Source organism: Juglans microcarpa x Juglans regia, chromosome 1D, assembly GCF_004785595.1.
Source record: "Juglans microcarpa x Juglans regia isolate MS1-56 chromosome 1D, Jm3101_v1.0, whole genome shotgun sequence".
NCBI lineage: Eukaryota > Viridiplantae > Streptophyta > Magnoliopsida > Fagales > Juglandaceae > Juglans > Juglans microcarpa x Juglans regia.
In genome coordinates, this window is record NC_054594.1 from 37,060,293 (window position 1) to 37,075,366 (window position 15,074).

Genomic DNA, 15,074 nt, shown 5'->3' on the forward strand with positions numbered 1-15,074 from the left:
CCTTCGCCGCTCTCTCCCAAGGCCATCTCCCTCTCTGCTACCACCACCCTCCACGAGCACCGGCGTGAGCCCAGAACAGTGCGTCCATCGCAAACATTGGCATCTCGAGCCCAGACGGCACAAGCACCCAGCTCGCACGAACACCAGCCTCCACTGCGCAGAAGACCTCCTACGCACAAGCTCCGCTGCAAGACCAACCGGCCATAGCATCGCCCGCCCCTCTCGACCAACTCCTGCCCCAGCTGCGGTCGTTCCAGGCGACTCAACACCACACACGAGTTCGAAAGAAAAAATTAAAGATGAGGTTTTAGATCTATAAGTATATTCAGAAACACAAAACATAGAAAGAAAGAGGAACAAAATTTATGCAAAAAATGGATCACCTAAAAGAGCACCCCTTAATAGAGCTAAAACGAAAACACGTCAAAATAAAACAAAACTAACATATTGAACATATAGACAGGAGGGAGGTGAGAGGGAGTAGCCTTTTAGGATACTGATATTGGGTTAGTCAAGATCTGTATTGGATTAGTTAGAAATTTTTAGCATTTTGAGCTAAGTACTCTAAAAGAATTTTTAAAATTGGAAAGTCATTATTTATCTATCAAATTCATATTTTATTCACAAATAATCAATAAAATTTTATTAAATTATTTTTAAAACTTTTAATAGTAAACAAGACTATATTATATTCAAAATTTTCAGGAAATATTTTTTACAAACAATGTTATATTATGTTGGATAATTAAATTGATATAAAAAATAATTGAGAAACAATAATTTTAAGTAAAAATTAAATTATTAATTAATATATATATAGTGTATTTATAAAATATAAAAAAAAATATTGAAAAAAATGTATTATAAAAATAGATAATATTATATTATTATTTTAACTCTAGAATAAATAATCCAATATAAAATATCTTCAATGGCTTTAATTTTAGTCAAAATCTTAACTTTTAGTAATTTTAAACCTATGCCAATGCTCATAAGGCTTGTTTGGCGGCTGGCTGTATGTATGTATGGTTTAGGCATATATTCTTCCAGTCAAAGATGAATGAGAATGACCATTTTGAACTAAATTATTGGCATCATTACTACGTTCTTTCATATAAAAATATTTGTATTTTTAATATTTTATGATTAACGTGATTTTACAGTAAGCGACGAATTTATACGTTAACTTATAAATAGTAAAAAGTTTCTCAATAAATGTGATATATTTATTTCCAAACTTCCTCTTTGGCCGTGCTAAACGCACAGCAGGAGAATATTTATTTCCCTAAAAACAGCAGGAGAAGGAGCCAGCATAAAGTAAAGACGGTGCGGTGAATTGAAATAAAGATGGTGGTCCAAATTGGGAATGGAAACAGCGGTAACGGAGATTCCTCTTCTTTATAATAATAATAAATATCTGTTCTCAGTTCTCACTCGTTTTTTACGGGCAAGCACAATGACTAGCATGCCCTTCTAGCGTCCATCTGTATGACTTGACTTGTGTGCTCGAGCCACTGGCACTGGGATTTACCTACTACGCCATCCAATAGAATTAATCTTAATTTACTCTTTAAATAACTCCAATAAACTTGTCCTCTTTTCCCTTTTATCGGACCGAGTACAATTGTCTGGTACCTAACTCAAATTCGTAAATAATTTTTCATTTATTTCATATTAGTTGTTATTAGTTTTTTTTATCATTTTATTTTTAACTTTATTAAGAGTAGAGAAAACATGCAATATTGAATATTTGAATTGGAAAACAAAATGTTACCTTTAGTTTTCTCAACAACCACAACCAAAAAGAGTCAAATTAAAAGAAAATTTATAGATATAATAATTGAATTCTTGAAGATGTTCTCTTATGGTTATGGGCATTATAAAATCTCTCTCTCTCTCTCTATTCGGTAGGAAAAAAAGCCTGGCAATGCTATATTTGTTGGTAATAATTTGCACCAACTGTTATTGTAATGCGTATGTAGCAAATTCAGCTCTCCCCAAGTCTACGTATTCTTTTTTAAACATATATATATATATATATGCTTGATTTTCACTCTACTTCCTTTCATTATTTAATTGTTTTCAAGTTAATTAATATCGAGACTGTTAATGCCCAAAAACGATACAGATCAAAAGGAAAGAAATATCTATTCTCAAATGCACTAAGGTGGGCTGGGCCTCGATCGATGAGGTGTGGAGCCCCCGACGGTAATTCGGTATAATTGTACGGTGTCCATGCGTACGTCCATGGTAATGAACATTATTTAAATGCAGATAAAATAAGAAGAGATAAAATATAAATTTATGTGGTTCGATACTAGGCATAATGTCAACGGGAGTTTGGAGATGGGAGATTCCACTATAATATATTTGTTTACAATCTCTCATAACTTTTTATTTCTCACTATATAATGAGAATTGAAGATCCACTTGCTGGATAAGAGATTCTCTTTGAAACTCTCTGTCTAGAGGTTGAAAAATAAGTCAAAGAAGAACCCTATTGAGTCGTCTAGTTGCTTTTTTTTATCTAGCCCTCTTCACGCATGCGTCTTATTAGTGGTGAGAGATGTCTGTCTTGCGTGTCTGACCGTCTCTCTCCTTCCTACTTTCTCATCACACATCTCTACCTCTTAATACCATTACTCCCTTATTCCTTCTTGTCCCTTCTCTCTCTCTCTTATTTTGCCTCTTAATGACGGCCTCTTAATGAGCTGGGTCTTGAAAATTATTATGGATTTGATGTATTTTACCTCCTCATAAAGACAGTGAGATTTCAATAAAGAAAAAAATGGAGATAGTGCACCTAAATTAGTAACGGCAATCCTCACTCAGCCAATAATAATAATTTCAAAAGTGAAAGAAGGATGGTTTTTAAGTTCATGAAAAAGAAAAAACCTAGTGAAAAAGTAGAAAAGAAAGAAACTCCCGGCCCGGCCATCATTGTAGTTAGAATAATACTCTTACCGATCATGCCATCATTGTAGTTAGAATAATACTCTTACCGATCATGCATCAGATAATTGGAAATTTGTAACCACTCAAAACCCACTCAAGGGTGTATGAGTAGAGCAGTAATCCAAGCCTATATATATATATACGAAAAATATTATAAAAAAGTCTTACATCTTATACTTTTATTTAATTAACATATAATTTGTCATTTTTATCTTTTTATTTAAACACATACATATTTAAATATTAAGATAAAATGACATTAAGATATCAAATGACTATTTTATCAAATGACATTAAGATAAAATAGAAATGTGTGGTGGAAGTCGTGCTATGCCTTTCTTTTCTTCCTTTAAATTAATTTTTGGCTTTGGGCAGCATCATGACATGATTACGACTATTTTGACTTCTCCCCTCCATCTAGATATATTTTAATGGAAGTGACAGAATGTGCCAATTATCTAATTAAACATATGTAAAATTCTACTATCATTTTCACAGTAAACACTATATATAATTTTTTAATTTTTAATTATTTTTTATTAAATATGTGGTGTATAAATAATGAATAGAAGAATTCAATTAATTTAGAAATAAATAAAATAAAATAAAATAAAATTTAAAAAAATAAAAATAAATGTGATGTATAATATAATACAATGTATGAGAATGATGAGTAACAAAACTCTAAAAATACACACGCATATATATAAATAAGGGTTTTGTCAGTTACAACTTATGAATAAACACGGTATATATAATGTATATAGTAAAACTTATTATAAATATTATAAAAAAACTAAAACACTAATATTTTTTATATTAACTTACGTTGCAGGCTTTCATATCAACTGTGTTTAGTCTATAATTAAGGATATTCATACACCTACAACTCTTTTATAATTATTTTATTACTCACTTCAAATCAAGTAATGTAATTATGTCATTTCATTAAAAAATATTCTCAATTTTACATAAATACCATTCATTTTAAATAGAATTATAAAATGGTTGTAGGATTATCATTTTGCTATAATTTATAAAGCAACTATATATCTATAAATATATTTTTTAACATACAGTATCCTAAGAGATCTCGCGGTACATACATTGATTATATCATATATATTATATATCAAGATGCAGCAAGGGCTAGTCGTCTCCCCTTCCGATAGACAAGCAATGAACAAGCAGACTCTTAGGTTATAAATCGTTTGAAGTAAAGTGACGGTTTTGCAGAAAATCACAAGTGGTCCTCACACATCATCATTTCAGGCAAGCTTTTCTTGCCACAAGCGATAGATCACCGGACTTGCCACATTAAATTTTTTAAATTTGAGCTTTGTGGTTGAAAATATACAAATGTGTTACCTTCTTACGCTGTCACAAGTTCCAAAATTTATTGGAGTTGGTCTAAACTATAATCTGTTATTTTTCGCATCTATCTTACTATTTTTCTTTTTCATTTTTAATTAAAATAAAAAAAATCATTTTCAAATTTTATCTGTAAAGGTTGAGTCATATTCTTCTATGAAGGATGAAGTTGGGTTTTTTTTGAACGTTTATTTATAGAAAGTATCAGTAGTAATGAATATCAAATTAATCACAAAATGAAATAGTGTAGTGATAGAACTCTAAATGTATTATTTTGATTTATAATATCATGTTTGATATAAGTATATTTCAGAATATATCTATTCATAAATATAAATTTATTGATGAATGAATGATGAAAGTTTTTTTAAAAATAAAATGCAGCAAGGAACTGCAGGTCCACTTGAGCTCGAGTGAGTCCTCCAACTTCAAGGCATGGGGTGGTTCCGATTCCCTCCGCCAACCGATAGATCTACTATTGTTTTATTTAATTTGACGTTGTCTTTAATAAATAAAAATAAAATAATGCAACTTCTATTTTTATTTCTGTCGGCATGCATGGTAGAACAATGTGAATGGTACATGATATAAAGCTTGAAAAAATTATTCGATTTAACCGATTTAAATTAAATCGGTAAAAAACCGAATTGATTTTAGTGAATGTATTGAATTGTTCACTGAACCGATTTAATTGACCGATTCAAATTAATTCAAGCCAATTTTAGATCTATTTGACCGGTTTCAATCGATTCAAAACTATATTTATTTTTAAGTTGTCTAACAATTGAGTTTTTTTTTTAATTTATTGTATAAAAATATGATAGAATTAAACATATATTAATTTATTCATTATTGTATTCCATAAAAATAGTAAAAAAACAGAAAGATAAAACATGTAGTTATTTTTTTTTTAGATGAACAAAAAATTAAAGAGATGAATTAGTACTATTTTATATTAAATTTATAGTTATGCATAAAATGCTATATTTACCATGTGTTTATAACTTAATGGCTTTTATCTTTTTCATATATAAGATAGTTAAATACATAAATTACATATTTATTGAAATTATTTAGATACATATCATATTTTTATTAAAGCTATTCAATGAATTTTTATTTTATATTTTTTTTAATTACATCAAATATGATTTTTAATAACTCTTATTAATATTGAGATATTCGATTCAAAATTGTCATGATCATTGCCAATTCAATCAATCGGTGCTTATCGAACTCCGAAGTACCTGATTCCTTTTTTCGAGCCTTGGCCTGATATAGCTTCGTGCTGTTATAATAAATGTCGTGTGCCTGCAGTGCAGACATTATAGTAAAAAATATTTATAATATGTCCTGATGATCACTCCGATAAATTAGATAAAATAAGAGTCACGAGATCATAGGACAAACTTCTTTCAGTTTGGACTGAATATATATATATATATATATATATATATTTAATATGCTGAATAGATCAGGTGAATATATATAGTATTATATTTTCTATGCAATCTTATTTTTCTTTTACTTTTATATTAGGGCGACAATATGTATAGTCTCATGTGATCTGGGTGACATCATGTTTTTAACACTGATCTTATATTCGTAATCGTCAATTAATGTCTCGATATAAATAATAGGGCCGTATGTGTAAAGCCAATAATTAAAGCCAGCTAGTCAATTACAGAAAAGCAAAAATAAACCAAACCCTACCCAAAAGGAAATTAATTGCCAGCCCAAACTAGCTGGGATTTAGTATTTTGCAGGTGGTTTTTCTTTAATTTCTTTACTCTGTTCATGTGGAAGAGTCGTGTGAATAATCTTAGTTAAATCTCCTAAGCAATTTTGTTACGTACAGTTAATTAAGCGTACTCCACTGATCTGACAAAATTCAACAACTATTTTATATTAAAAAAAATAATACAGCCAATCACGTTAACTTGTGAGTAAAAAAAAAAAATATAAATAAATACACAAAAATAACTATATATAAAATTTTTCCAAAAACAAAATTTTTGAAATTAGTCTCTAATTAATCAAGGACAACGCTTTAATCAAAATTGTTATTTTTTTTTATCAAAATTAGAGCATTAGCATTAGACTCGTCAAATTCATCTTCAAATTTTGATGAAAAGTATATTTTTTTTCATATATAAAAAATTCTTTATCCATAATTCTACATTGGATTAGCTATTGAATTCATAAAAATAATAATATAATATTATTTTTTAATAATAGTATTATTTTTTATATTTTATAATTATACTAATCATATTATAATTAATAATTTAATTTTATTCTTATATGATTATTATAAGATGATTGGAGATTAAACATGAATAAAAAAGACAATTAGAGATTAAAAGTGAATAAAAAATAAATTTGATGAGTGAACAGTAGTCCTTTAAATTTGAAGAAATATATCTATTTACTGTAGTTCAAAGTTTCACACTTATCTCTCTGGCTAATTCAATGCAGTTCTCTTTTGATGAAATTCATTATATTTTCTATTTAACTAGACTTTTGATGAAGCCAATACCAATGCACTAAGTGAGATTGAGGGAGCCTCATTTCTTTTATCCTGACATGGTAGATCTTGTTTGTCTTGTAAGAAAGTTACTCCCAGTCAACCAATTACCTCTTAGGATCAGTTCCATCAGTTGTCCTACCGGAACAACATTGTCTAGCTAGCTCAAATCATGATTAGCGGAAGCCTTAGAGCATCATTAGCGTTTTCTTTTTCTTTTCTTTTTTCCCTTAATACCTCAGAACTTAAAAAAAAAAAAAAATCTTTTAATAAAATATTAATAATAAATATTATTGATATTTGATACCATAACAAAAATGTTGCGTACATTTAATATCAACAAGAACTAATCACTATATCTTATCTAGAGATCATCAAGATAAAGGCCAGCGCAGTACTAGTTATATATTAACTATCAAATGGCGTCAAAGTGAAAAAGGCAATGGCATAAATAAGAACCCACATCTTCATGATCAGACAGTGACGAGTCAAGAATTTATAGTGACACCACACCGGACTTTGCATTAAAAAAACATAATTAGGAAAGAAATTAACAAAGAGTACCCTGAGACATGAGAAAATGACCACATACACTCAAGACAGCCCAACTACATAATTGATTAATCTGCATCCCAGTCAATCGTTTTATGCATACACAAACTAATTGCTTACCATTCATAACTTTATGTTTTAAGTCATTTCCTTTCTTCTTCTTTTTTTTTTCTAGAAAGTTTCCTACATAGCATGGTACTCATGATTTTCTAGACTCCAACTTCAAATGTCTATTGCAAGTAGCTTGGGTATATAACGCTTGCAGATGCAGGCCATCACTTGAAGAGGTTAAGGCCCAACAAGACTACCGTTTAGACCACTTCATGCATGGGAAATCTGGTACTTTCAAGTTATAAGTCTGATCTCACTAGTGCTCATGGCTCACGGACTGAACAGTTAGGTCCGTTTAGATGTTGAACTAAGTTGATATAAGTTGAGTTCTTTATGAATAGTAATAAATTGAGATGGTAGAGTAAATTTTGTGAAGTTTACTTAAGGTGAGTTTAAATATATTTGGATGTTAAGATGAGTTTGATGTATTTACGAGAAGTTAAAAGAGGTTATGAGTCCCGTATATAAATATATATTGAGTTGAAAAAAATCGTGAGAATTGAATGTTTGAATATTAGACTCAACTTAAAATTAGACTAAAGTGAAATAAGTTTCAAACGCATTATAAGAAAAATAATTATTTGTGACGAATTATTTACGATGAGAATGACTTTTTACAACAAAAATAGACTGATTTTAACTGAGAAAAATAATTTTCGTAAAAAATAACTGCAACATATAAGTAGTTTTATTACAGTGACGTGCCTTATTCGACTGATCTTCTTTGAAGGCCGGCCGCATGACTCAGACTGTAAAACCGGAACTGATCTGTGTGCTGTCTACTGATCTATTCATTTGCTGCACAGGCGCGCATCTCACTTAATAGTAAACTGTCGAGCGAAAAATATAATATATAGTAATTAACTAGGGTACAGTATTTATGCATGATAGAGTTTAGATGGGGATTGGTGTGAGCACGATAAGATGTACTTCGGATACATTAATAATATTGAACTCGATTGGTTGGAAAGCATGACGTTTACGGCCTTTGGCTTTGGGATTAGCTCCATTCCTTTTCAAGCATCAAAAAGTGCGTTGGGTGAAACAAAAATCTTATGTGATCATTAATGCTGTTTTGAGATGTTTTAAGAAATGTGTTTATTACAAAACCATGCATATTCCAGGCTCTAGCTACTATATATGGTACTACGTACGTAACACACATGTTCACACGAAACATAAGTACTAGAAATATCCAGACCAAAAATAATTTATATCCCCGTGACTCTTTCAATACCAGAGTGAATACTGGCGATCAAACTTTTTCTTCGTCACTGAGGATGATCTTCCAGCATCAGAAACACTCCTAAATCCAAATTCCTGATCATCATTGCCTCCAGAGGGACTAATGCCAGCAAGCTTTGAGCAAATTCCACTAATAAAACCATCCGCCTTTTCATCTTCAGAATCAAGCAAAAAACCCGTTTCTAGAACCTCAGGGCTATCCCATTGGTGTGATCCTACATTAACATTCTTGTTTTTAAATGTGAAATATTTGCTATTCTCCTCATGATCGCGTGTTCCTTCTTCTGAATTAGAATCTTTTGTAGGTGAGCGCAGTTGATCATGTTTGTTCAACTCATATGTATCATTCCATGTGGGAGTACTTGTTGTAGAACACGATGAGAGAATTGAAGAAAACCTTGACGTTTCGGAGGAAGATGAGGGAGTAGTACTAGCAGTACTAGAGGAAGGAGAAGTCGTGTTTGGACTTCCAAATCCTTGGATTTCTTTTGTTATTTTGAGAGCTTTCAGACGCGCTTCTTTGAGTGCTATTCCTCCTCCTAGAAGTTTAAGTATCTCCTCTGATTTCTTCTGCATGCTGACGCCCCAGTTGAACCTAACATCATTCACCAGGATTTTGAAAATGAAAGCAAGCATATGATATAAAGCTAGTGCTATACTAATGGCCTGTCGGCCAATATTGTTGGCAATCCCTTAAAGGAACAAGGCTCTAACGCGCTCAAATTGCCTGGAAAAGAAAAAAATAGCTCGTGCTATGTATATATATATATACATACATTTTACCAGAGAAACCTGAGGATTTTAAGGAATTACCCCTTCTCATCTATGTGTTTAAATGTTCCAAGCTCTTGAATAAGATCAGCATCACGTTGGAATTCTTCAGCCAAATCTTCAGGACCATGAGTTAGTAAGAACGCAAGAAGTACCAGTGATTTGTAGGATTGTCTCCATCGCTTCCAATCAATGCTATAGAACCTGCATTAATATTTCTATATTAACATTTAAGAATCGGTAGCAATTGGGGTCTTAACAGAACAAGCTGGGAATGGTGATGTATGCGTACGTGCGAATAAAGACTGTTAAATGGTCATGTAATGTTCAAAAAAATCAACGTACTTTTTTAGGCTAAAGTAAACAAACCGACCTTCTATGAAGAACATCAATAATTCTCCAATAATCATCCACCTCAAAGGATGCTTCAGCTATTCTTGTCATTGTTCTCGCATCAGGGCTACATGGATCGTTATTTGTAGCTTCTTCGGCCAACCTTGAGAAACGAACATCAATCTGATACGTTATCGCAATGCAGGACAGACAGAGAAAACGGCGAATATACGTGTGTGTGTCTCTGAATCGAAACTAAAAAAAAAAACCTTTTTGCATTTCTTTTTAATATCGTAACACAAGGGATAACTTTTCAGTACCAAACTATAAATCTCTACTTTAATTTTCCCTCTTTTCTATAAGGAAACGTACCCTTCCGAAAAAAAAAAAAAATCATTTGGTTGGCAACAAATGACCTCTTTCATGCTTGGTGATCGATCTAACCATTCTCCCTCCCTCCCTCTGATCTCTCTGTCTCTAGCTCTCTCTCTCTCTCATGAATTCAAACGTCGCTCGTAAAAATAACAGATCACGAAAACAAGAAAATTAGGGTTTATAACTGATCATAATATTTAATTTTATAAGCGAACAAAAGGTATATATAGGCACTGTCAATCGGTAGTCTTGCATTACGCATGATCGATCGCATGATGCATGCATGCTTCTTTTAGTACTGTTCAGAAAGGTATATAATTTATTTGCTATACATGTATATGTGTGCTCCCGTGTTTATGAGTGTGATGAAAAGAAAAGGAGAAAAAGATCACTTACAGTTCAGCTTCACTAACATCAGTGAAGACCAGCCTGGCAGTTCTGTATTTCTGTTGTAGGAAAAAAGATGTTTGCCTTTTAAACTGGCCTAGCAATAAGGACCCCATAAGAAGGCAGAGACTTCTTCGATCGGCAAAAGTTAATTATATATATATATATATATATATATATATATATATATGAACCCTAGCTAGTTTGAACCCTTATTTGATTAACGAAACCCAATTCTGATTACTTTTCAGTGAAAATAAACCATGATCAGCCAGACGAGCTGAATGCAAGAGTTTCCCTTGAAAGCCAATATAGTTGAACGTTTAAAAGAAGTTTAATTTTCGAACACCACAACATCATGAGAAATAAAAGTCACCACACGGCCACTACATGATGAGCTCCTTAAACAGGAAAAAAAAGCTAGCTTATCCAAAGAAAACCCATGCACTATTTTGAGACGAGAATTAGACCACAACCATTGTACTTGGGTATCCATGATTCTAGCTCAGATAATAAAGGACAAGTATTTTCATGAAAAGGGAATACAAAATTGGCTAATATTAGAATTTGACCAATTATAATCCATATAATTTTTCTCTCCAATCTGAATATATGTGCGCGCGCGTATGTATATGGACTGAACTGAAGCTTAGGACCATCAAAAGTACCATCATGCCCAGAAATATATATAAATCCTTCTTTCACGTTCTTTATCCAGTATTGACTGTATTTGGTTGTTAAACTCATCTCAATCTAATCATTAATGAGATCTACTACTTTTTCAACTTTTTATAAGAAAGTTAAACTCATATCAACCCACTTCATACATTTAAACATATATTTCAACCTATTTATATTTAAACACATCTTAATGAGACTCACAAAATATTATTATTCATAAATCAACTCAGATCATCTTAGCATCCAAACGTAGCTCCTGTTTGTTGAGTGGTCACATAAACGTCTTCCATTTTAGTGAACATAGTTTCGGGTTATCACTATTTGTAATTATGTTTTGCTAGTATAAATATTGTGATGTTCAATTTGGTCTCCAAAATTTTATAGATCTCAAACTATATTAGTATATAAAGTAGTGTCATATGTACTTACAATTTTAGGCACAACATTATACGTATTGAGTAAAAGACAACATGTTTTATTAGTTTTTTTCTTTTTTAATTTGAATTTTGAATTTAATTCAAAATTCATAATGTTCAATATATCAATAGCTAATGCGTCAGCATGCACGGTTATGTAAGTAAAAGCTGTAAGTGTAAATAACATTTTCCTGGTATATATAAACATCTCAGACTTCATACGTTATACACATGCTCCGAATTATGATGATGCGGTTTTTGCATTTGGCCGCCCAGACTGGCCGGTAGATCATTAAGGTATAATCCATCTAAAGTTCATTCCCAACCATAGGACAATAATTACTCTAAATTTCCATTGCAAGATGAAGACATTTATTATATATCACTAATCTTTTTTATTTCCTTTACATATTAAATAATTCTAGAACTTATGGAGAAAAAAGAAAACTAAAATATCGGCGAAAACTTGGGGATTAAGTTTTTTTCCTACTGGGAAAATTAGAACAATAAAAATTGAAAGGGGTGAGATACCCAACAACCATATAGTCAAACCAAACATTTTAGTGCTGAAAATAAAAAATAAATTGAAAAATAGAATATATGAATTCTAGTCCCATAAGTAGTACTTCTCGACTCATGTTCAAGAAAAAGTCGTCATAAATACAGTTTTGCTGGTTGGAGGAGAGTCCATCAGCTGTTTGTATATTGAGGATCTCATTTCCTACATTGTTAGATAGTGGAGCATACGAAGTAACGGATGGCAGAATCATAGGTAGCGAAACATGGAGGCACATGTGGCCCACACGCCGATCAAAATGTAGCGTTTGGAAGGAAGAAGGAGCTAGACACTAGAAGACTTTCCGGTGGGGCACATGCATGTACGGTGGCCGGTGATGGTTGGACACAAATATGTAGTTGAAAGTCCCTAAAAAAGGGGAAAAAAAAAATAGAAAATCAATATAACAAGGTTGCAAATCATCGATGAGTTAGAAGTGTCGGGCAACAAGAGGAGGCTCAAATTCGAGATGAGCTAGAGGCTGCCACATGCCGACTCCGGAGGTGGGGTTGGTGTAGTGATTTTGTAGATAAAAAACCTAAATCTAGCCTTTAATGACTTGAAAAAAAGAGAAAAATGAGAAGAAAAGGAAAGAAAATTGAAGGGCAAAGGGGACGAGTGAGGGTGGACCTCCGGCCGGGTTTGGGGCTGGGGTAGTTGGTTAAGTTTTGGGAAATGGAGGAGCCGGAGAGAAAAGAAATAAACCCTAGTGAGTTTTTGGTGTTGGGACAATAAAAGAAAGAAACCCTGGAAACCCTAGAGGCAACTCCCTCATGACTCTTGTCCTTGGGATTAAATCATCAATGGTAAAGAAAACCATGAAATTAAGAAAAGATCAAAAGATAAACTCTTTTGCACCTCTTTTATCTTTGATCTTAAAATTACTTGATTTAATGCATTATCTCCTAGATAAAAGATGCAGCTTAAAAGAAAAAAAAAAAAAATCACGATTTCTTAAATTTCAATTTGAATTGACCAAATCCAAAAGGGCAAGAACAAAAAATCAATTCCAAAAGAGTCATTGGTTTTATAAAATGAAATAGGCAACATGAATGGTAACACAATAGGGCTAGCATAGCAAGATTGTTGGGAGAATATATTCTTCACCCTTTTAAACTAATGAACATTCTACACTCTGCAATTTGCACCTTAAATTGTATCAAAATTGACACACTAGTGCACCACCAGCAGTACCCATTTTCTAATCTCTACGTATTGTCCAATGCCTTTGTCAATTTTTAATAATTGGACGTCATAATGTCTCAATTTTGATTATTTAGAGTATAAACTATAGAGTATAAGGTGTTTCTTAGTTAAAGGATCACAAAAAGAGTATTTATCCCTTATTATTTAGAATATAAAAAACTTATGCCTAAACCGTAAAGTAGGCCGTTTTACAGCTTCAAGGCCAAATCAAGCTTGTTTAAGCCAGAAATTGTGCAGTTGTCATTGTTGCTATCAACAACTTCAACTATTGCCGTGATGGGGTGCTCCAACTGATTAAGATACGGCTGAGTGCTATCGGTAGGCCTAGTCTCTTCCGGTTCCAACGCTCTCGTTTGCGCTTGCGGGGCAGCAGCAGGTGTCAACCGTGACGACGTAAGCTGTGAGGAGTCATGACGCCTTGCCATCGGAGAAGAAACTTGCAGTGGTGGGGCTGGCCTTGGCCGCGGGGCAACGATCCGGTTAACACCAAGAAAAGGGTGTCTTTCTGGCAGCACTGCAGAGGGCAATTGCACCGGCGGCCGTAACCTGTTCACGAAAAGTGGAACAGTAGTTCCTCGTGGTGGTGTTGGCAAAGAAAAGTAATTGGCGGTTACGAAAGAATTAAAGATAGCTCTTTGGGAGGGCATGCGGTTTGATCTTCTATGTTGCCTTCTTCTCGAGGAAGACTCCTCTTCCACCATGTGAGACTCCACGTGACGTATGAAGGCTTGGGTGTTCATAAACACAAGGTCACAAAATCGACATGCAATCTGCGTTCGATTAAGAGGCCGTAGTACTTGCCGACCTCGGTTTAACCCATTAGCACTGTATCTATGCCTCCTAATGTTCCATCCATACTCGGCCATGGTGAGGGAACCCTAGCTAGACAAGGATCAGAGATCAGTTTAAGAAGAAAAGGATTGGACTTTTGGATGATTTACTTGGCAAGATTTGGTGGGCAGGCACTGGAACAGGACAAGGAATGATGCGACGAGAGCCTTAGACAAGTGAGCAATTTATAGGTAAATTTCTAACCATTTTAGGTGCTGGCAAGGAATGGGATGCAGGTTATTTATGTTGCCATAATTGTGTTTGACTGATATAATATTGCTCATCAAGTTGTTGTCATAATAAAGCACGAGTGTGACACCAAAAATGGAAGGGAATTTAATTTATGGCTGTATATTTAGGATGGATGATAGTGCTGTGGTTCCAGAATCTATTTGCATGGCAGCATGGCTATATATTGGTTTCTCGCTCCGTCGTTAAATAGAAAGTTCATAATATTAATTTAAAGCTAATTTCCAAAAAAGTAGCGGTAATTTATAAAACCATTTCTGTGATCCATGAATGATATCTCTTCTGTTCATTTTTGGTGGCACTACTAATTAAATTTCTTCTGTTTTAATGATATTCATATGATCATCATCACGTGAATTTTAATGATCAGGTGATCCCCCCATATATTATATATATATATATATATATATATATATATATATATATATATTCGCCTCAATTCTCAAACAAAGAAGCTGATGAGTAACTTTTCCCTTTTTACATTCATGGTCATAATACGATGTTCTAT

General features: G+C 32.8%; 1 protein-coding gene across 1 annotated transcript; it reads right to left on the reverse strand.

The window, feature by feature from the left end:
- Nucleotides 1-8,551: 8,551 nt before the first annotated feature.
- On the reverse strand, nucleotides 8,552-10,056 carry LOC121235690 (clathrin interactor 1-like). The gene is made up of 3 exons (XM_041132061.1): nucleotides 9,906-10,056; nucleotides 9,575-9,736; nucleotides 8,552-9,356 (listed from the first exon to the last, which is right to left on the reverse strand). Exons 1-3 carry the CDS (start codon nucleotides 9,974-9,976, stop codon nucleotides 8,747-8,749), a joined length of 843 nt encoding a protein of 280 aa, XP_040987995.1. The 5' UTR covers nucleotides 9,977-10,056; the 3' UTR covers nucleotides 8,552-8,746.
- Nucleotides 10,057-15,074: the final 5,018 nt, after the last annotated feature.

What these genes read in the sequence shown, in the direction of transcription:
- LOC121235690 (XM_041132061.1), bottom strand. Translation starts at nt 9,976, where the DNA reads ATGACAAGAATAGCTGAAGCATCCTTTGAGGTGGATGATTATTGGAGA. An exon ending in ATTGATGTTCTTCATAGAAG is followed by an intron (nt 9,737 to 9,905) that starts GTCGGTTTGTTT and finishes ATATTAATGCAG; the next exon opens with GTTCTATAGCATTGATTGGA. An exon ending in AAACACATAGATGAGAAGGG is followed by an intron (nt 9,357 to 9,574) that starts GTAATTCCTTAA and finishes GAATGATGTTAG; the next exon opens with GTTCAACTGGGGCGTCAGCA.